This window comes from Onychomys torridus, chromosome 12 (genome assembly GCF_903995425.1).
Source record: "Onychomys torridus chromosome 12, mOncTor1.1, whole genome shotgun sequence".
Taxonomy (NCBI): Eukaryota; Metazoa; Chordata; class Mammalia; order Rodentia; family Cricetidae; genus Onychomys; species Onychomys torridus.
Genome location: NC_050454.1, coordinates 31422758 through 31445563, shown reverse-complemented (window position 1 = coordinate 31445563; position 22806 = coordinate 31422758). Strand labels below are relative to the sequence as shown.

Below are 22806 nucleotides of genomic sequence, written 5' to 3'. Positions count from 1 at the left end.
TAAACATTAGGAAGGCCTGGCAAGCACAGGCATGGGCATGTGTGGGCAACTGCAAGCTAAGCAGAAACAGAGGGACCATCTCAGGAGAGAAGAGGCATACGGACATGGGATGGCCACTGGAAGATGCTTGCAAAGAGTTGTGTATTGGGAGCTGTCCCTGGTCTATGGGCAGGCTTCTGGAATCCGGTGCCTGTGGTGTGACACACGTTGCACAATCTTGGTGCAGTGGGAAGGGGCTTGGACCTGCCTAGGTTCAGAGTGCTGGGCTCTGCTGACTCCCCATGGAAGACCTCTATTTGGGGAATGTGGGGGGTGAGTGGCTTGGGAGAGAGGGCTGGGGAGGGAGGAGGGAGGAGGGGGATCTGTGGATAGTATGTGAAGTAGAAAATTTCTTAATAAAGAAAAATGAAAAAAAAAAGATTTGTGTAGTAGAGTTATATGATAACATACAGTATTTATTGTGTGGAATTACTGATGTGTATCTCCTCTGACTGTGGGTGAATTCTGGGAATATGAGTGTTATGGTACTTGGGACTTTGCATGTCCCGATTACTTTTATGATTTTTGCTATGATTCTTGTTATAGAATGAGTTCCCTAAATAAGGTACCTCAAAATGACAGCTGTCACTGACTCATCAAGTACTCTTATCAAACATCTACTGTTTCAATGGGTGCCCTTCCCACTTTTATTCTGTTGTTTTCTCCGTGGTATATGCTAGCCAGTATCGAGTGATTACAAATGTAACCATTTTAAAGAAGAGATGTTAATATTAATCATCAACTGCTCACTCATTATCTAGCCTTTCACCAATAGATTTATTACCTGTTCCCTGAAATTCTGACTTTCATTTCTCTGACATGACTGAAGTCATGGGGGTTTGGCATCTGGTGACTAAGTCATTTTCTATGATGGACATGTTTGCCCACTATATCCAAATAGTCCTGTAATGTGTTTTTCATATCCTTTAAGAAAAATGACATCAGAAACATGATCTCATGGAAATATTTGTGCTCATTTGAAAAATAACATAAAACACCACTTGTTAACATTAATTTTTATAAAATACCTTAAAAGAACAGATAAAGTACTTGAGGTTACATATCCAGAATTGGAAAAAAATGAATAAAATATAAATTAATTGAACACATATCTATTTGCCACATTAGACAAGTTTAAAAAAATGCATTTCAAAACAATAAAAATGGGGATTGGGAGGAAAACCTTCCTGTCTATTGCTGTCTTTTTCTGGAACCTCTTCCTTGAAGTTCTAACATTCCAGGTTTACAGGCAGTACCTGCATGAATATTTAAAATACACCGTATTTTACTTCCAAATCAGTCCATTTGAAACCTTTTACATCCAGATGAGATAATTCAGTGCACACTCAAGCTTCAAGTTGAAAATCCAAGAGGCAAAGTCATGTTCAAAATGCAGGAAATACTTCTGGAACTGAACAATGAAGGAGTTCACATTATGAAGAAATCTTTGTAGGTGGCCACGGGTGAGAAATGCTGAGTCAGCAAACAGACCTCTGGAGGTTGTAATTCAGGCTCTATTGCACTGTGCACAGGGTAAAGTAGGAAGAGCTAACAACTATAATTGTGGGAGCAAGTTCATGTTAAACATTCAAATGACTGAATTTGGTTCTAGAAAATTTGTTTGTGATCGATCAGATATCAATAGATCAAGAGAAAAACAAACAAACAAACAAACAATAAACCAAAACAACAACGATGACCAAGTAACCTCCCCGAATTCTGGAAATACAATTACCAGAATATTATTGGAGATGGATCCCAAGTCCTTAACACCCAGAGCCATTTGTAGGTAGGGGCTAAAATTGGCCATGATCAGTTTTAATTGTATACTAAAGCCATACTAAGTATTGGCTTAAGGGTAATATTATTATCAAATCTTGAGCATTGGGAAGAAAATCTAACTTTCTGGATCAGTGGGAACAAAGTCTGAATCACTTCAAAGTATTAACTAATGAAAATTAATTCATACTATGTCTTGAAACAAATTCTGTGAGTTGCATGGTTTCTGTCTCTTACATATGACTCATTAGATCCACTTTAATGACAAAACTGGCAGTCGCCAGAGTGGACGATGCAGAGGTCTTGGTACAATTCAGAAAACTATGTTTTTCTTTCTAGACCTCAGGTTCAAATAAACAGTGTCATTACATCTTTTGCTTTTAAATTTTTTGCTGAAAATCTCATGTATTACCTAAGAAGTGCATGAGAATCTGCTGCGGCTCCCAGCATTCCTGCCATACATCACCCCCTAATCTGGATGTTAGGATGTTCTAACAATGTTAGGACAACAAAGGGGCAACTTTGGGATTTAGGCTATGCCGACTGTTGGCAAGTTACACGAAGCCCAAAATACACAGCACTGTCCCAATATGACATCAGAACTATAAAAGCAAGTAAAGAAAAAAAATTATGGGCAGATAATAAACAACAAACAGCCAATTGTAAAAAGTATATAAAAAAGAACTGTATTCACACCTCTTTACAGGAATAGCATCTAAGGAAATGAAAAAATACCCCTCTGGGGGCAGAAGCAGCATAGGAGGACCATCTAAACAAATCTAAAATAGGCAAAGACTATGAGGAAGTCCTGTCTCACGCTATAAAAGCTAGACTGTAAAGGAATGTGCTGGATCTCCTTCCTGGGCAAACATGGCTTTGTGCATGAGATTTTTACAACACCAACTCCATCAGATCTATCCAGTGGCCCCTCTTCTTCCTAGTCAGGATGAAGGACTCCTCCTCTGAGGCATTTCTGTGTGTCACACTGGGTGTGGAGTAAGGAGTGGTTCAAACCTCCATAAACGTACAACTAAGTCTATCTTTAGAAAGTATCTCAATGTGGTCCAAGCATTTTGCATGGAGATAAAATTTGATTCTTTTTTTTTTTTTCCCGTTAGGGATGAAAAAACCCTGAAATTTCTGCAGAGTTCCAAACCCCTAGCATCCATTTCTGGTGCTTACATCCATCAGATTAGAGGCATTTACCATCAAACACATAGATACAAACAATATGTTGGAGTCAGTTTGTGCTTTACAAACAAACCCAAGAGTGCAAAGCACATTGTAGATGGTCAATAAATATTTTTAGATTAAAAGTAATACCATGGTTTCAGAAGAACCATTCATTTTGTTTAAAAGGCAGAATTATTATGGTGAAGGCTTTCATCTGACTGGATGGGGCAACATAGAACAATCAATGAGAAAGACCACAGAGTAAACAGGACTCCTAATTTGACTGAAGAAGGGGTCCTAAGATTTTTACAAGTACCACAGCCGCAGTAGCAGGGGCACATAACAGTCACCAGTGCCTCAGGAGGAGGCTTGCACCCTGGGAGGAGCCCGTGTGACATGGATGGAATAGAAAATGGACTCTATTCCATTTGGGAAAGGCGTGTCCATGACCTTGTCTAAAGGCATATTAACATATTTCGAGGTGACCTCCACCTTCTCCAGCTCTCCTGCAAGTGATGCGGGCATAAATATCAGGGGATCTCATTATGGTGCTGTAACCCAGCACTGTCTCACGCAAGCCTGTTTCTCCTGTGTCTGCAGTAGTCACTTTGACAGCTTCATGGCACTTCTGGGGCTCTAAGAGGGAGAATACTGAAAACTAAAGGTCACAGAACTCATACTAACAAGGGAAGCTCTTTTATATCATATAAAAACCCCTTACAAAAGGCAGTTTATGGACAAATAAATGCTTTATACATTCAGGTTTTTCCCCACCTCTCAACAGTGATGGTTCCCAAAGAAAAGAGTCAGTAGTGAAGGCGAGACCACACACAGTTTTCTTTTTCTTTCTGCATTAGTTTGAGACACTGAAAACCAGAACCTTCAGACTAGCATGCTGTGTAAACAGGAGTAATGGAACTGGACCTGGGGACTTGAGGTGGGGCCTGGAGAGAGCAACACAAAGAAGTGATTCTGCTGCCACCGTGGACGGCAGGGGTGGCGTGAAAAAGGTTACAGCAGACAAGACCAATTCGACAAAGGGCCTGTCAGGAACACAGCACAGGAATCCAGAACAGAGACGGACTGCAATTCTGCCAACGTGTAAACAAGGAAAAGCATTTCACAGATTCAAAGTTCAAGGGGGAGTAAACGTCTTTAAATTATTTCATCAGTTCAACCCTGATAAAAAAGTATGGCTAACACGAACACACAAGCGGCAGCGTGGGCATCCTAAGGGAGCCGTGGTCTCCAGAGAAGCTGTACTCCTGGCCGCTCTTCTGGAGATGCCACACCTAAAGACGCTGTGGCTCCTGCATTCCCTCTCAGTCAGTCCTTCTGGTCCATACTCCTGGGATATTCTGTCAACCGTTTCACCTGCTGGTGTTTGCAGTCAGGGCGGCTATAGATTTAGACGTGGGGAGACTGGAGGAGGGAAGGCAAATTCTCGAAGGATGCTCCTGGCCACCTCCACGTTATTCTGCGCAATCTCTAAGGCTCTTTTCACTTCTTCAAAGGCGTACCCCTCTCCCATGAGTTTTGCAATTTTTGCATCAACATTTTCCAACGCTGCCTCAGGCCCATGGGGTTTTCTATGGTGAACTTCGGGTGCAGTCCGGCGGGGCCGTGGTTTGGGGGGTCTAGCTGGTGCTTGCGAACCATCTGTAGAGATTTTCAAAGACAAACACCAAAGAAACAATGAGACAAAAATGAACTCTAGAGGACACGATAGTATTATCTCAATGCTTTTTCTTAACTATTATTTTCTCTACAAGTACTTTTATTTGCTGGCTAGCTTATTGTGAAATGGAAAGTGTTACCTACCTCATTTTAAAGATTAGAATGTGGTAGTTTGACTGAAAAATTAACATTTTTTTTTTTCTGATTTCAGATTTCTCTTTTCAGGCCCACACAAGAGATGTAGAAAAAGAAAACCAAACCAAACCAAAACCAAAACCAGACCAACAACAAAAGAGCCAGAGCCCAAAGCCCAGACTAAAAGTGGCCAAGATCTGTTTAGTTACATACCTTCTCTTTCTCAACTGTGGCACAGCCTTTGGCCGCTCCAAGAGGAAGAGAGTGGAGAGGTCCCTATCAGGGGGAATGCTTTCCCTATGACCTAATAAAAGAATGCAGAATAGCTCCCAAATGTTCTCTGTCCTTCTCATGTTCTGGTATTCTGAACTATGTTCATAAATACACCATGTAGGTTCTCCCTCTATCTGACTGTTCATGTTAATAGTGCCAAACCTCACTGATACTAAGGAAAAATCAACCGAGAAAGGCAGATGCTTTGACTCTAGGAGTCAACAGGCTCAACAAATTAAATGTGGCTTTGCTTCAGCAAACATGTTAGATTCTCATGCAGGAACTTTTGCCCAAGAAAACGCAAACACTGAGAAAACATCAGGAGGAGACTGGCTTATAGTTCAGACCCCTGCTGGTAATTACATTTTCTTCCTCTCATGCATTCTGTTTTCAATATGTGAAGCTGTGTGTGTAGTAGGTGTGTACATGCTTATGTGTGTCAGAGTGGGCACACCTGTGCTATGACCCACATGTGACCACATGGGTGTCAGTCCTTGCCCTCCCCCTTGTCTGAGGTGGGGCCTCTTGTTTACCTTTGCATATATCCAGCTGGCCAGCCTACAAACTTCTGCAGAGTCTCCTGTTTCTTGCTCTCATTTCACTGAAGATAGCTGAGATTATAGATGTACTCTAACATATTTGCCAGTTTTGTCTCCAGGCCCTTGCTACAAGTAGCATCAACAGCAACACGGCCTGGGCTGATTTCCACTCTCCCACCCCAATACACAATAGGGACCACCATGCCATTTTCAGGAGTATCGACAGAATGAGCCTTTCACACTTTTTGCTGTTCATCCCTCCTTACCTACTGAATGGCTAGTGTCTGTGTTCTTGTATGATGCAGAGACAGCTGGTCTACCTGACTGTAACAAGGAAGAGACGATGCCCAAACTCACTAAGGCCAGCTGGGATGTGGAAGGGACACTCAGCTAGAGTCAAAGCCAACACTGTATAATAAACTAATGCCCACAGCTCAGGGAATACTGCAGGAAAGGAGCATGGAAAGATTGCAAAAGCCAGGAGACAAGGGTGCCTGCTGTGGGATGAATACATGAAATTTTAATATATGAAAGGGGAAGCTGCACCCATAAAAATCTCAAATATTTATGGGTACCTAGACAAGTGTTGCATAATGACAACAAGTGTTGATAGGCCATTGCAGATAGGGGAAATCTCAAAGGCCCTGTCCCAACAGGACTACCAAAAAAAGTAGTAATAACTAAGTAACCAGAGGTGCAGATTTCAAAATAGGAACATAAAAATTCTGAGAAACCAAAAAGGTAATATGTTGCCTCTAGAAGAACTTAATTCTAGCAACAAATTTCAAAGAAACACACATAAATGCTTGACAAAAGAACTGAAAAGAATGAACAGAAAAACACAATCGTGTTCCAAGAGACTTGAAATAAACAGGTGAGTGAAATGAGGAAGATAATGTGGGCATATGAATGAGAAATTTAAAATGAGATTATGAAAAATAAGCAAGCAGGTCTGAGGTATGAAGAGCTCTGAATGGAAACGTCAGCAGCCGACAGTATCAAGGGGAGGAAACATGAACTTTAAGACATGTCTTTTGAAATACCCTGTTCAGGCCAACAACAAAAGAATCGTAAAGCACTCAAGATCTTTGCACACCAGCAAATGAAAAAAAAAATACACAACATGAAATCAAATCCACATTTTTAGAATACCCAAGTCAAGGAGAAAAATGTTGTGAGAAGCACTGACAACCTATGAATAATAGCAAAAGCTTCCATAATCTTGGAAGAGATACAGATGTTCAGTAGAGGAAGCTTACAGAACTCAAATAAACATGATCAGAAAAGTCATCACCATAGCTGATTATAGGCGGACTATGAAAACTATATAACACAAAGAATTTTACATCTTCCAATGAAAAGGCTAAAGTCATAAAGGCACTACATCAGAGTAACGGTGATTTCTGAGCAGAAACTTTATAGGTTAGGAAAGCATGAAGTGATGTATTCAGATTCTTGAAGGAAAATAATGCTTGGCATAATTACCATACAAAGACTGCAATCATTGAGAAAATCTGTGATTGCCAGAGAAGGCTTCCAAATAATGAATAAGAAGTCCTGCATCATAAGTGAAGGAAACATAATCACCCTCATGAAAGCATATCAAAGAGCAAACCACACTGAAGAGGAGATATACCACAAAGCAAAAGAGTGAACACAGTAAACCAGCAAAAAGGATAAACAAAGCTACAGGCCTAAGAATGTTCAAAACACACACACACACACACACACACACACACACACACACACACACACACACACCTGATAGTAAAACAATTTTCAAAAATAGGTCACCTAAGACTTCAGTGAGCTAATGAAATGATGGGGGAATGTCTGTATACTGAGTATATATGTTGATTGGTTGATAAAGAAAACAGTTTGGCTTATTGCAAGGCAGCATAGAGGCAGGCGGGAAATTCAAATAGAGAGCCAGGAAGAAGGCGGGGAAAGAGCCATCCAACAGCTGCAACACACTCATTTTGTTGCACATGAAGTTTTCTCTCGAATAAATAGCCCAGGTTAGGTCATAAAACAAGTATTACAATTTGAAAAAAAGTGAAATGATACCCTGGACTCTTTCTGATCAACATGGAATAAAATGTGAGTTAACAAAAAGATTCCAAAAATTGTAAAAATTCATAGAAACTGAAGATACTTTTCAACAATCAAGTGAGTCATCAAGCAAGTTGGAAATGTTCTAAAATTTCTCAAAGATAATGAAAAGAGAAACATTACAAAAACATATGAAATGCAAGAGGTACCCAAGGCAGAAGATCACTCTGTGAGGACCTTCACAAAACAACCAACCAAACCAAACACCAAAAAAAAAAAAAAACCCAAAATCTTAAAATAAATATCCCTACTATCTCTACAAGTTAGAAAAGCAAGAATATTGTACAGGATTCTTTTGGCTATCCTGGTTTTTTCGTTTTTCCATATGAAGTTGAGTATTATTCTTTCCAGGTCTGTGAAGAATTGTGTTGGTAATTTGATGGGGATTGCACTGAATCTGTAGATTGCTTTTGGTAAGATCACCATTTTTACTATGTTAATCCTGCCTATCCATGAGCATGGGAGATCCTTTTCATTTTCTGACATCTTCTTCAATTTCTTTTTTCAGGGACTTAAAATTCTTGTCAGATAGGTCCCTTCGCATGCTTAGAGTAACCCCAAGGTAATTTATACCATCTGTGGCTATTGTAAAGGGTGATGTATCTCTGATTTCCTTCTCAGCCTGTCAGCCTGTTTGCCTATTGTATATAGGAGGGCTACTGATTTTTTTGAGTTGATCTTGTATTCTGCTATGTTGTTGAAGGTTTTTATTAGCTGTATCAGTTCCTTGGTTGAATTTTTGGGGTCACGAATGTACACTAACATGTCATCTGCATATCGGGAAAGCTTGACTTCTTCCTTTCCAATTTGTATCCCCTTAATCTCCTTATGTTGTCTTATAGCTCTGGCTAGAACTTCAAGTACAATACTGAATAAGTATGGGGAGAGGGGACAGCCTTGCCTTGTTCCTGATTTTAGTGGTATTGCTTTGAGTTTCTCTCCATTTAATTTGATGTTGGCTGTTGCCTTGCTGTAGATTGCCTTTATTATGTTTAGGTATGTTCCCTGTATTCCTGATTGCTCCAAGACCTTTATCATGAAGGGGTGTTGGATTCTGTCAAATGCCTTTTCTGCGTCTAGTGAGATGATCATGTAGTTTTTTTTCCTTGAGTTTGTTTATATGGTGTATTACATTGACAGACTTTTGTATGTAGAACCACCCTTGCATCCCTGGGATGAAGCCTATTTGATCATAGTGGATAATTGTTTTGATGTGTTCTTGGAGTCTGTTTGCCAGAATTTTATTGAGTATTTTTGCATCAATGTTCATGAGGGAGATCGGTCTGTAGTTCTCTTTCTTTGTTGCATCTTTGTTTGGTTTAGGAATCAGGGTAATTGTAGGCTCATCAGGATCCCCGACCTCAAGCTCTACTATAGAGCTACCATAATAAAAACAGCTTGGTACTGGCATAAAAACCGACATGTGGACTAATGGAATCGAATTGAAGACCCTGACATTAACCCGCACATCTATGAACATATAATTTTGACAAAGAAGCCAAAAATGTACAATGAAAAAAAGAAAGCATCTTCAACAAATGGTGCTGGCATAACTGGATGTCAATGTGTAGAAGGCTGGAAACAGATCCATATCTGTCACCGTGCACAAAACTTATGTCCAAGTGGATCAAAGACCTCAACATAAATCCAGTTATTCTGAACCTGATAGAAGAGAAAGTAGGAAATAGTCTTGAATGCATTGGCACTGGAGAGCACTTTCTAAATATAACACCAGTAGCACAGACACTAAGAGAAACAATCAATCAATGGGACCTGTTGAAACTGAGAAGCTTTTGTAGAGCAAAGGTCATGGTCAACAAGACAAAGCGACAGCCTACAGAATGGGAAAAGGTCTTTACCAAACCCACATCTGACAGAGGGCTGATATCCACAATATATAAAGAACTCAAGAAATTAGACATCAAAATGCCCAACAGTCCAATTAAGAAATGGGCTATAGAACTAAACAGAGAATTCTCTACAGTGGAAGTCCAAATGGCTGAAAGACATTTAAGGGATTGCTCAACATCCCTAATTATCTGGGAAATGCAAATCAAAACGACTCTGAGATACCACCTTACACCTGTCAGAGTGGCTAAGATCAAAAATACAGAAGACAGCTTATGCTGGAGAGGATGTGGAGCAAGGGGAATTCTCCTCCACTGCTGGTGGGAATGCAAGCTTGTACAGCCACTTTGGAAATCAATATGGCACTTCCTTTGAAAATTGGGAATCCATCTCCCCCAAGACCCAGCTATAGCACTCTTGGGCATATACCCAAGGAATGCTCAATCATACCACAAGGGCATTTGCTCATCTATGTTCATATCAGCATTGTTTGTAATAACCAGAACCTGGAAACAACCTAGATGCCCTTCAACTGAAGAATGGACAAAGAAAATATGGGACATATACACAATGGAGTACTACTCAGCAGAGAAAAACAATGACATCATGAGGTTTGTAGGCAAATGGATGGATCTAGAAATTAATCATCCTGAGTGAGGTAACCCAGACACAGAAGGACAAACACGGTATGTACTCACTCATAGGAGGATACTAGATGTAAAACAAAGATGACTAGACTGCTACACAACTCCTGGGAGGCTGCCTAGAAAACGGGACCCTAGGAAAGACACAGGGATCACCCAAAAACAGAGAAATGGATGAGATCTACAGGAGCAACCTGGATGACAGTGGGAGTAATGAAGGGCAAGGTTTGAGGGAAAGGGAGCTTAGGGGAGCAGGAGATCCCAGCTGGATCAAGAACAGAAAGGGAGAACAAGGAATAACAGACCATGATAAATGAAGACCAATGAGAACAGGAATAGGCAGAGTGCTGGAGAGGTCCCCAGAAATCCACAATGATACCTCCATTGTAGACTATTGGCAATGGTCGAGAGAAAGCCCGAAAAGACCTAGTCTGGTGATTGGATGGCCAAACACCCTAACTGTCGTGCTAAAACTCTCATCCAATAACTGATGGATGTGGATGCAGAGATCCTAGGCCAGGCCCCAGTTGGAGCTCCAGGAGTCCAATTGTGGAGAAAGAGGAGGGACTGTAAGAGTGTGAATTGTTGAGACCAAGATTGGAAAAGCACAGGGACAAATAGCCAAACGAATGGAAGCACATGAATTATGAACCAAAGGCTGTGGAGCCCCCAGCTGGAGCAGGCCCTCTGGATAAGTGAGCCAATTGAATAGCTTGAACTGTTTGGGAGGCACCCAGGCAGTGGGACCCGGACCTGTCCTTAGTGCATGAGCTGGCTGTTTGGAACATTGGGCTTACACAAGGACACTTTTCTCAGCCTGGAATGAGGGGACTGGACCTGCCTGTACTGAATCCACCAGGTTTAAGTCCCCAGGGGAGTCTTGGCCCTGGAGGAGATGGGAATGGAGGGGAGGGGCTGGGGGGAATGTGGGCGCGGGGCCAGGAAGGGGGAAGACAGGGGAACCCATGGCTGATGTGTAAAATTAAAACACAAATATAATAAATTTAAAAAAGGGGAAAAAAAAGCAAGAACAAACCCAAACCCCATTTAGTCTAAGGGAGGAAACAACAGGATTTTCAACAGAAGTAAGTGCTGGAAAGGATTCACAGAACAAAGAGCTGGCTCTTCCAAAAATTAAAGAAAATAAACTTCTAGATAGGTTAACTAAGAAAACAAGTAAATATGGTCAGAGATGGGAAAAGAAGCATTACAACCCCAAACAGAACTTCTAAGAGAAACAAACCGAAAGCCATAAAAATAAACAAGGGAGGAAGTTAAACTAACACTTTCTGCAAATGATTTTTTTGTGATTCTGTGCACAAAACCTAAGGAGTCCACCAAAAGAGTATTAGTAAGTATTAGTTCAAAAGAGTGGCAGGATGCGGAGCCTTCACATGAAAATTAGTAGCTTTCCACATATAAGCAATTCAATGGAATAAAGAAGCATAAAAGCTACATATAAAATTTCTAGGAATGAACTTAACTATGGAAATAAAATGGCTTTACTGTGAAAATTATGAAACAATAATTGAAGAAATGCACAAGAAAAACAAAGAAAAGCTCTCCATATTCATCGATTTGAAGACTACCGTCAAAATGTCCTCATTATACAAATCAATCTATAGACTCAAAAGCAATCTCCATCAAAATGCCCATTGTGCTTCTCACAGAATGAAAAAAAAACAACCCTAATATTTATATAGAAGCAAACGGACCTCAGAGAGCCAAAGCAACCTCGAATAGAAAGAAGAAAGCCTGAGGCTTCACACAGCAGACTGCATGACACACTGCCGACCCACAGCAACACAACAGACTCAAAGGCTAATGGAACTGAGATTCAGAAACAGACCTGTACATCTGCTGCCAACTGGTTCTCACAGAGACATTAAAATTACACACCGGGGAAACGAATGCCTTAGAAATGGTGTAGGAAACTCACATGTCCACATGTAAAAGATTGAAATCTGACCCCTATCTCCTACCGCTTAAGAAAAATCAACTCTGAATGTATGGGAACACCCCTGTGGTAGAGCTGGAAGCCATTTCCTTTCTTACTGTTAGTAATTGCATTGTGCTCTTCAGTGCATATGCCATACTCGTGCAATTCACAAAATCACAGCAAAGACATGAGAGTCCTTCTGCTTTATAGATATGAGCAGTTCAAGACCGAAGACCAAGATGCTAAGAGGGATTTTCTGATATGAAAAAGCAGCAAGAACCAACCAAGGGATTTGCCAAGGTCAGGGAGGTGTCTGCTGCTTCCAGTACCTCCATTCCTTTGTTGTCCCCGCTGTTCATTAGGACTGTTCCTGTTTTATTATACAGGAGTTCCAAATGTGTTTTAGCATAATCTTTGATTATGAACTAACTTGGTCTCAGCTTGGCCCCTGATTATGTTGGTAATCACGACATAAACTTGATTAACAGTAAAAGAATAAATGTGTGCACAGCTTACAAAAATTTTCAGAATTAACTTAAATTTATTAGGTTGGTGCTTGTCTCTGTGGGATTCTGAGCAAATTATTAAAGCTTCCTGGTTTTCTTAATTTTATAAATTAAGCTTAGTGCAGAGTTGTATGTATTTACTTATACTTATGTATTATAACTATGCATTTATATTTATGTATCATAACTATGTTTTAAAGTATAACAGCATATATATTATATAAAGTATAACAGTTTATGAATATGGACAAAAGTATTGTGTATATTATACTCATGTGAAATGACCTATATGACCCTCATATCTAGCTTTCTAAAATATTTATCAGAGTTTGTATCCTATCGTAAATGCTTAATAAATTCAATATTATATAACATGTACATATATCATTTGGGAAACAGACCTTCAGTAATGTAGTAAACAAGTACAATTCTTGGAATAAGTATTAAAACTCTTTGAATAGTAATTTTTAATGTTCAATAATAGTTGATAATTAGAATATGAATTCAACTAAATAAAAAGTGAATATAATCTCAAAATATATTATAATCTTGTTATTTAAATATAAGTTGGGTCAATTAATTTTGGAGCCCATTTACACTGTGATGTTGAGTTACTACAATATCTTAGACACTAACTAACAGACAGGATTTCACATATGGTTTTCAGTGAAATACAAATAAATAAAAATCTTCACATACACTGTGCTTAGAATATACAGAGAGCAGCATGAGAGACTTTTTAGACACTCATGGAAAAACACTTCTGCCCTGTGGTTTTAAAACTGAAGCCACGTGCGTGGAGGTTTTCCAGTGGCATCAATTACAAGATGAACCAGTAAAGATCAACCACACTGAAACTTCCATCGGGAAAACAAAACTAAGTGTTAAACACAATTTACCCTGTCACTGGTGATTTCTCACTACGCATTTCTAACCCTTGTGTGAATTATAACTATAGCTTCCAGCTGAAATCTTCAGAAAGATTAGTAATCTAACAGTCTGTTCAATAGTCCATCAATTTTCCACTAAGTTAATAATAAATAAAGGAAAATAGCACTTTATGCACAGTGCTGTTGTGGCTCTGTTCCTTGCTCTTGCTTGTATTGTTCAGTAAGATGGCATTTGTGGTGGCTGAGTAAGTTGTAAGGGTGGAACTTTCAGGAAAGGGATTAGTATTAATATAAAAAGGTCCAGCACTTCACTGTGCCTGAGTATGAAGATGGGCTCCTATCGAGAACGAAGCCAATTCTCACCATATACCAAATATGTGGTACTTTTCTTGGCCTTCCCAGCCTTCAGGATGTAAGAAATGAATATTTGTTGATTAACATCTAGCCTGTGGTGGTCACTCTAGCAACCTGAGGTGACACGCTTCGCTTGAAAGTGTTAAGTTACAAGCAGAAGATACAGACAAATGAGTCAAGCAAATAAATGCATGATGAAATCTGGGGTAGTGACAGGTATTAGGAAGAATCTCTGTCTACATAAGACTCCATCTTGAAAAACCAAAACCAACCAACCACAAACAAACAAACTACAAAAAACAATTAATAGTAATATTGGTGTGGTACTAGTATTACTTCTAGAAAGACTTCATCTTGATGTGAAATGAACGAACACAGCATGGACAGGCACACAAAGAGATGTTCTGCATTTCTCAAATCTGATGAGACAAAACGTAAGGTGAGAGAAAGAATATTCCCTAAAACAAAGATTGTGGACTTACTGATTGTTCACACAAAATATTAAGCCTCATTTTTCTTTCCCTGAGGCAGTTTTCTGGGTGTTGCTTTCACATGGATGCATTATAAGCCATACAAAGGATGCTAAAAATAAGTGAATGCTTAGGTATAGTGCAATAAACTAAAGACAAGGCTACAGAGCAAAAAGTGCTATATAAAATAGGACATCACTGTTTCCGTTCCCAGGCAACCCACCCGAAGATGAAGGGAGCTGGTCATAGTCCTGGGAGGCTCTGTTGGATTTGACGCTGTCTCCTGGTGCTCTCCTGGCAGGAGGCAAAGGAACTTGGCCACTTGCAGGGTCAAAAAAGGGATCTAGAAAATAAAGATAATTTTTTAATTAAAATGATGATCCCTGTTCACTGGCTGAAGAAAGAATTCTGAGAAATTTTGAAGGACTGTAGATTCTGATAATGAATTGGACAACTAATTTCCTGACCAATAATAAGCACTTTGACTGTGTGGGTTTTCTAACTCATTTATTTGTTCTGGTAAGCTACTCACTTCACTTCTGAAATTATGACTACAGATTTTGATTTAGTTTTTCAGATTACTTACTTAGCTTCCTCTTAGCTATAATTTCTGTCCCCACATATGCTCTTCAATGAATAAAAGCTACTAAGAGGGAAGCATGAAAAGCAACTGGCATCCACTTTGCCTATACGTTGGATCACTTGGCCTTTATAAGCTGTACGTCAATATAAACCTAAACATATCTGAAGTTTGGAATTTGTAAATGAACTAATGAATGTACAAATATCTGTAAATACAAGGTATTTTTTATTTATCGCACTATATTGGAAGTTACAAAATATGCTAATCTCAGTTGTCAGCCTGGCTCATTGAATAGTACATTCAACTGCCAAAAAAAAAAAAATTACCATTAATAAAAATAAAGTTTGAATACACAGTAAAAATGTGCTTTTTAAAAGCCTTTCCATGTAAGATTGTGAAGCATAAATTGTAGATTCAAAAATTATTTCACTATACATGACAGAGTTCATTAAGTGGAACTACAGAGAGAATACTAGGCTGTGTTGGCAGAAGTCATTAGAACCCCAGGCCTAACTGCTTTGAAATTAGAGGTACTTGAGCTAAAAGCCTTGGCACCTCACTCTTTTCCAAACAGAATAATAATTAAAAAAAAAAAAAAACATTATCTCTGACATCTTTGGCTCACTAATAATTTATAGGCCATCACCTCCACTCTCAGGTTTTTCTCCTGTTCTTTTCCTCTGCAGGTACCATCTCTGAAGTTATTTCAAGTTCTTTGGAGAACAGGATTTTCCTCACTTATATAGTTTACATCATATCTTCTTACTCAAATACAGCAACAGGCACACTTCTTGGCAGTTAGCTTATTAAATATTTTAACTACTAAAAATAAATCCATGACGACAAAGACTTCACATAATGACAGACAGACTGTAAATATATACAGTTAAGCTATGGTTTAGTTCATTGGTTATTCATTTGAATTTGGCAAGAATAATATATAAACTGGGATTATTTAAGAAGAATTTACATGCTTTTGAACTTGCCCATTTTTATACTAATTTCTGACTAGAGAAGGTAAGCACCATTTAAAGTCATTAGCTAATTATTATTTTATTTATTCTTCCTGGAGCAATTATCAGCAACTTTATGGTGCCTTCACATTATCTACACTGGGTTATTGCCTTAGAGCCAATTCACAGGCTTCCCAGACATATCTATGTTATTTCTAGACTGTCACTGAAAGCTAATGAAGTTAAAATCTGTATACATTTCAGCATTATAAATAGAGTACAAAATACACAATTGTAGTTTTTAAATGTTTTCCATTAAACCATTTTACCTAAAAAGGGATACACTAAATTATTAAGACCACAGCAAACACACATAGGATCTGTTCCATTGTGACACACTCTACTTTGCTTCCAGCTAAGTGCTCCTGGTGAGGTACAGAGTATCCCTGTTGAAAGTTATGGATTTGGAGCTACTGTTTCAAAGGAAGAGGCGCTATGCAGAATAATTACTCCAGACAGTGTTATAATTACTAGCTGTCCTCTGATAAGGAAAATGTGAAAATCAATAAAGCTTTGGCAATTAGATTCTTTAAAAACTAAGTAAGCCTAATGTCCATATTTATGATTAAAACATACAAATTGAAAATGCCTCAGCCAATGGGTAATTATATACAGTCATACATTTTTTTGAGAATGTAACATGCACAATGTGATCAATTTGCTAAAGAAGCAATGCAGTACTGAGTTTAATTTAAGCACAGGAAGGTCCTGCCTGACTTCCCACTCACAGCAAATCCCCAGAAGATGCTGCTGAGCTGTGAAGGAGTAAGGAATGCTGCTCTCGCTCTGGAACTTCCCACATCTGAACATGGAGGCCTCCACATGGGAAGGGCCCTGCAGATGGGCAATCTCCCAGATGCCACGAGCTCTCTGGCTAGCCCCATCAGGACAATGCCTCACTAGGGTTGAGTAAATAATAGCCCCTGCATCCTTTTCCATGGTTGTTGCCAATCACCTGATACTTCTTTGTATTTTATTTATGCAGATGAACTTTTATGTTTCCAAGTTAAAAATACTGTTTCTCTTTAACAAAGTCAACTTCATTAGACTTTAAACTTGAATTGTGACTTTGAGCTTGCATAGGAACCTCAAGATACTCTAGGTTAGAGGAATAGCAAGAGAAAGCTGTAAAAAAGGCTGCCAAATGCACAGTGCATCCCATGCCCTTCACAAAGACATGCATGCGGGGTATGACCAAGACTTAAGTGCTCTCCTGGCTTTGTTGCTTAAGCACAGGCCCTGGCACAAAGCTGCAGAAACGCCTATTTCAACCTTCCCACACAAAGGAATGCTTCCTTTCTCCCTCTTTTTGTTATACAGAAAAAAAAGGCATGTATGCCAGCAGTTGCCTTGGGTTTGGGGATAGGAAATCATGGGGCTTTTGTTGAGGACTCCGGTTTTGTTCATGTTTGATTGGCTTGTTCATAATGGATGGCTCACGCATGGTAGTGGGAATTATAATTTTGCCAAAAGAAATCTTGTGTGAAAGCCCAAGATGGGAAGCACAAAGGAGGAACTGAGCTGTATCTCTGCATGGCCTCCCTTCCTCCATCCGACTGGAGGTACGAGGCATCTTTGTAGAAAGGCAGCTCCTGCAATCTGAAACTGAACTACAGAGAAGTTGCTGGGTGGTAAGGCTGGCACGCTGGACCTGACTCAGTGTGCAGGGCACAGAAGGCTGGCATACAGAGGCAGGCATTGAATATAATATTTTGAGAAAAGACAGTATCTTTTTGTAAGGTATCTATCTTGTCTTTAAATTGGGCTATTATCTCAAGGACCTCAAATCGCAGCCCTGTGAGATAATTTAAGTACACTAATTAAGAACACGCTATGCAGCAGGGAGACCACAGTAGTAAACATTCAGAGGGAGTTGGGCCACCACCTTCCTAAAAGCAGGAAGCTGAGCTGCAGTCTAGTAAGTATGTCTTTCATGAAGTTTTATTCTTAGACTAAAGAACTACCATTAGCAATGTGCCACTCTATTTCTTTAGAAAAATGATTAAACATTTTGTAAAATTTACCGAAGTCTTTTCAGCTAGCTCTTGGAAATCCTGACTTTGTTGTAGAAGAAGCCAGTGCACATACGCCACATGAATCAGGACTTAAATCATGCAGATAATAAGTATGCAGAGGAAGCCAATCAGAAATTGCCTACAACATACCATTGGAGAGTTGTGGTTATAGGCTTGCCTTATTTTGTACTTGGAGCAGATGACCTTAGGACACTTGACCTTAGGTAGCATCCTGAGAATCCATAAGCTGCATGAAGGTAGACTCCACTGGCACCTGAAGGTATTACTGGCTTCGTATACTATGCAGAACATGGTACCTCTGTCCTTTCTTTGTTTTCTTTTTCTTCAAAAACTCCCTACATGTATACAATGTACAACCCAGTCCCAACTCCCTCCCACCCACCTTCAATGTTCTGCTCCACCAACAACATCTTTAGTCCAACTTTGCATCTTTTTTTAAATATATTAAATAACACACTAAATTTAATTGGTACTGCCTACATGCACATGGGTCTGAGTCAGCCACTGGTCATGGGCAACCATTATGATTCCTGATTGTTTTTGCCATCTCTGTGATGTTCCACCATTAAATCAATCTGTTGTCAAGCAAACCGGTCAACCACTGTTCTTGCTACCCAGAAGTCTTTCTTCTAGTGTAGCCGAGACTCAGGAAACACTAACATGAATTTGGCGGCGGGATCTCAGACGTACTTTAAGAGAAAATTCTTTCTTGGCTTATCACTCACTCCTACCTGAAGGAAGAAGGAAAAGGTCTTGTCCTGAGGAAGGTCGGCTACTGGAGCCTGGAGGTTTTGAATGTTCAATGAGACTATGTCTTGCAGGAGGTGGGGGAGGAGGGAGGGATGGAGGAAGGGTATCGAAAGCATCGTCACCTGCATTTAAAGAAAAGTCATTATCGATAATAGAACTTCATTAATCAAAACACACAGAAATGTTTTGTGGGACTGACTTTTCTCCCACTACATCTAAGTAAGTTCACTTGCAATTTTTATTCAATAGTTCATTGACTTTCATAATAGGATTGATTACTTTGTGGAAGTGTGTGGAGAGAAAATACACACACATGCACAAACACACAAAACACTGAAACACCCCTATGAAAACTTTTTTTCTGCTTTCTGAGTCTTTCTATAAAAAGCAGCATTTCTGATTATGAATCAGTTCACGGTCCCTTTGTAACCTTCATACTATTAGTATACTAGAACTCTTAACTGGCAATTATTATCAGTAAAGCCAGAAAAACAGAAATCTCTGAGCAATAAAGAGAGTTCATATGGCCTCTCATAAGAAAAATCACTCCATGTACATATAATTTAATGCCAGTGAATACTTCCAACCACCTCTCACATTTGTTCCACTGGACTGTAATTCATTTAAACTGCACCAAACATTTGATTTACCATCAAAATATAGAGCACATGCGCAAGTGCAGGAGAATGGACTGTTTCCTTAGCAGTCATCTCCAGAGAAGAGCACGTCAATGGAGACCCCCTTTTGATTGGCACAAACCTAGGGGCCTGCACATATGTATTTCTAGATTTATTGAAAGTGTAAACAACATTGCAGTGTGGTCTTATGTCTATGTACTTATTCCTGCCACTCGTTGCTAGACTACTCAGGTCTTTCTTACCTTGAACCTTTAAAAAAATAAAGTGAACAAAAGTTTCCAAATATGTACGTCATATGCACTATCAATGAGACAAGCTATATATAAACAGCTTCATAGTGTAATAATAAAAATTCACATGTATTTAAGCTGAATGAATTAAATATAAATACTTTACAGTGAATTTGCCACTCATTGTGCTTGCTTTGCAAAAATATGCAAAATATTTGATCTAATCATAAATATTTTTCTAATTAAAAGTATCTGAGGATATAGGAGAGATTTGTCACCATTCCAGATCTTGCTGCCACATGATCAAATTCAAATCTTTTTTTCTGCCCCTAAATATCAGCACCATACTAGAAGTTGACTGATAAAGGAGCTTAGATTCTAACAAAGGGGGCTAAAACCTGTTCACAAACACTTATGATTGACAGGTCAAAGTATGTGATTGCTCGTATAGAGGACAGTTTATGAGAAGAGGGAAGAGAAATACAAGTGGCATCCATGAGGTATTGGCAATCAGGAACATGTGCAATACCAGGGGCTTAAAAACGGATATTCAGGAAAATCAAGAAGTGAGTGTCCTTAGCTGAGTGTACAGTATGAACTGATGCACAGGACAAGCTAGAGGAAGGGCGAAGAAAAGAGATGGGTTGTCACTTCTATTAGATTAGCTAGATAGCAAGATCTATGGCTAAAATATTGAACAACAACCAAAAAAATGACTTCACTAGACCAGATGCAAACACACTGATCCCTGACAGACCCACAGAGAAGTCTATTTAATAATGTAATCTAGACCATAGAGACTTGAGTAATGGATCAATACCCAACACAGAGAAAAAGCAAACAAGGAAACAAGACTAGACAAGAAGTTAGGAAGATCTTTGAATTCAGGCAGATGAAAAAAAAAAAAAAAGAACAAAACAAAACAAAAATCTCTGACCAATAAAAGAAGCAAAAGACATTGTAATTGGACAGTTCAAAATACTGGTCAGGGTGCATATCAGGAAATAGAGAAGTTCTCTTAATATTCTGGGTGGTTTAACAAACAATTCAGAAAGCTTATAAATGGATTAAACAGAATGTGTTCTTGTTTTCTAGAATTTAGTTAACTGCCCATTTCATGCTGAAGTAAAGTGTAGCTCATGCTTACTAAGAATTAGTACACTTGGAGGAGACCTGCCTTACCACTCCAGACCATCACTTGAATGTCACTGAGACCCAGGCCAGGAGAGTGAGCAACACTCTGGGATCTTAACACTAGATCTCATCTAGAAGAGACAACCTACTGAAATCCTCACTGATAGTTCTTTTAGGTCATCATTTTGTTTTAGTTTTGAAAGGATGATATAGTTGAAATACAGCATAAAACAAACTAGCTTAAGTGTTTTGTTCTGATTATAAAAGTAGTGCATTATTATAGAAAATTCAAGAGATGCTATGAAAACCACTTAAAATTTCACAGCTATTTCCTATATCATTAATTTTTCTGGTAGAGGGATTGTCACATGAACGCAGGAGCCACTATTACCAGAGGACCCATTCTAAGATTAGGCAAATTCTCAACCCAGAGTCTGCATTATACTGAACTCTTAATTCTAATAATGCAGATAAAAAGAGGAGGACAGGGGTTGTTTAAGCTGTTTTTAAAGTTTCAACCTAATGGAGGGATGAGAAGATCATAATCAGAGGGCGTCCTGTTGAGTGAAGAACCATGCTTTGGGTTGTCCCGGGGTGGAGGCCTGGCAGGTGGTAATGGCACTGGATCAGAGGCTGAATCAAAAACATCTCCTAGAGGATAACACAAAACCTTAATGTATTTTCAGTATAAACATAGAAGGGAACTTTGCCTTTAAATTCCAACCATTAATATGTAGATTGCAAAGGAAAATGCATTCCATACATACCCTTCACATAGATGCCTAATTCTGGGATGTTTGATTTCTTCATCTCTGAAGGCGTACCATGAGTTCCATTCAATATACAGTGACCATTATCACAAGACCTAATGTGGAGACCAGAGGGCAAGAATCATTTAAAAGTCAGGGCTGGCATGAGTGAGGATCACCGAGGGGACTGTCATACATACAGAGGTAATAAGACTACAAAATAAAAACAAATTGTCTTTTCAGGAACAAAGTACTAGTAACACGATGCAACTAGCCTGACATGTACTTTAAAATCAGATGTAAATGTCTGAAGGTAAAAGTGTCTCTCTTCTATCTGAAACCAGAGCTACTAAAACTGCCAAGAGCTGGTGAAAACCTAAACACATCTGTGCAACTAACATATTTCTTTGCAAGGTTTCAGTTGTACCTGACAGAAGTTCTGAAGAGATGAGAAGTATATGCCATGCAAAACTATGTAAGTTCTAATGGCCTCAATATTTGCTGTTGACATTAAATGTGTTTGTTTATGCAACTTAAGCATTCTGTGAAATGAAGTCAGACTAGGGCCTTAAAAGAGAGGAACTACTATGAAGCAGCCAACAATTTCATTTAAGTTTGGCACAGAATACTCAAAGCCCTGCAGCTTCTAAACCTGTATCACTTGCTACTGTGCAGAGCAAACACTGGCTCTGACACTTTAGGGGAGGGATGGCAACAAAGGCTTTGGGTGTAGAGCAAGTGTTTGATCCAGGTAAATATTAATTCACTAAAAAGGAATAATTTTGGTGTTGGCATCAATGCTGGCTGGGAGGATGCAGGAGGATCAGGAGACATAGAACACACTTGCTCTTTAGTGCCTGACTTGGTAATAGCTGGTTGACAAGGAGCCACAGAAAAGGACGTTTTAGACTTTTCTTTTGAATTATTCTGATTTCTTAGAGCAAAGGAAAAGTGAATACATAATGGAGGAGACAGTGGATATTTCAATAGATACTACAAGAGTGATTCATCTGAAATTCATTTCTATTCTCTCTGGTGGCCACTTCTTAAAGGGCAAGATATGGTTCATTTAAGAATAGTTACATATTGAATCTTCATAATGATGATGGATTTTGCTGAAACGGAACTGAATTATTCATTTACTGTTTCACTTCCCACATATTGACAATTTATTTTTCTTGATGTTCCAAAGGGAGGGGGGTGAATAGCATACAAGAAAAGGAAGTGAGTGTTACGGAGAGGAAGTACTCTGCAGATAACAGGAGATGTCATTCCATCCATTGGTTTTTGAGAAC

General features: G+C 39.1%; 1 protein-coding gene across 5 annotated transcripts in view; it reads right to left on the bottom strand.

The window, feature by feature from the left end:
* Window positions 1–1040: 1040 nt before the first annotated feature.
* Window positions 1041–22806, bottom strand: part of Cblb (Cbl proto-oncogene B) — a 186108-nt gene continuing 164342 nt past the window's right edge. For 3 of the 5 annotated variants that reach the window (XM_036203640.1, XM_036203642.1, XM_036203639.1), the window contains 5 exons: window positions 21530–21627; window positions 21282–21413; window positions 18742–18882; window positions 14602–14721; window positions 1041–4650 (listed from right to left, as the gene is read on the bottom strand). In XM_036203640.1, coding sequence (XP_036059533.1) covers window positions 4391–4650; window positions 14602–14721; window positions 18742–18882; window positions 21282–21413; window positions 21530–21627 — 751 coding nt within the window. In that variant the 3' untranslated portion in view covers window positions 1041–4390. The remainder of the gene's footprint in view (window positions 4651–14601; window positions 14722–18741; window positions 18883–21281; window positions 21414–21529; window positions 21628–22806) is intronic. The other 2 variants (XM_036203641.1, XM_036203638.1) reach the window with 1 other exon arrangement.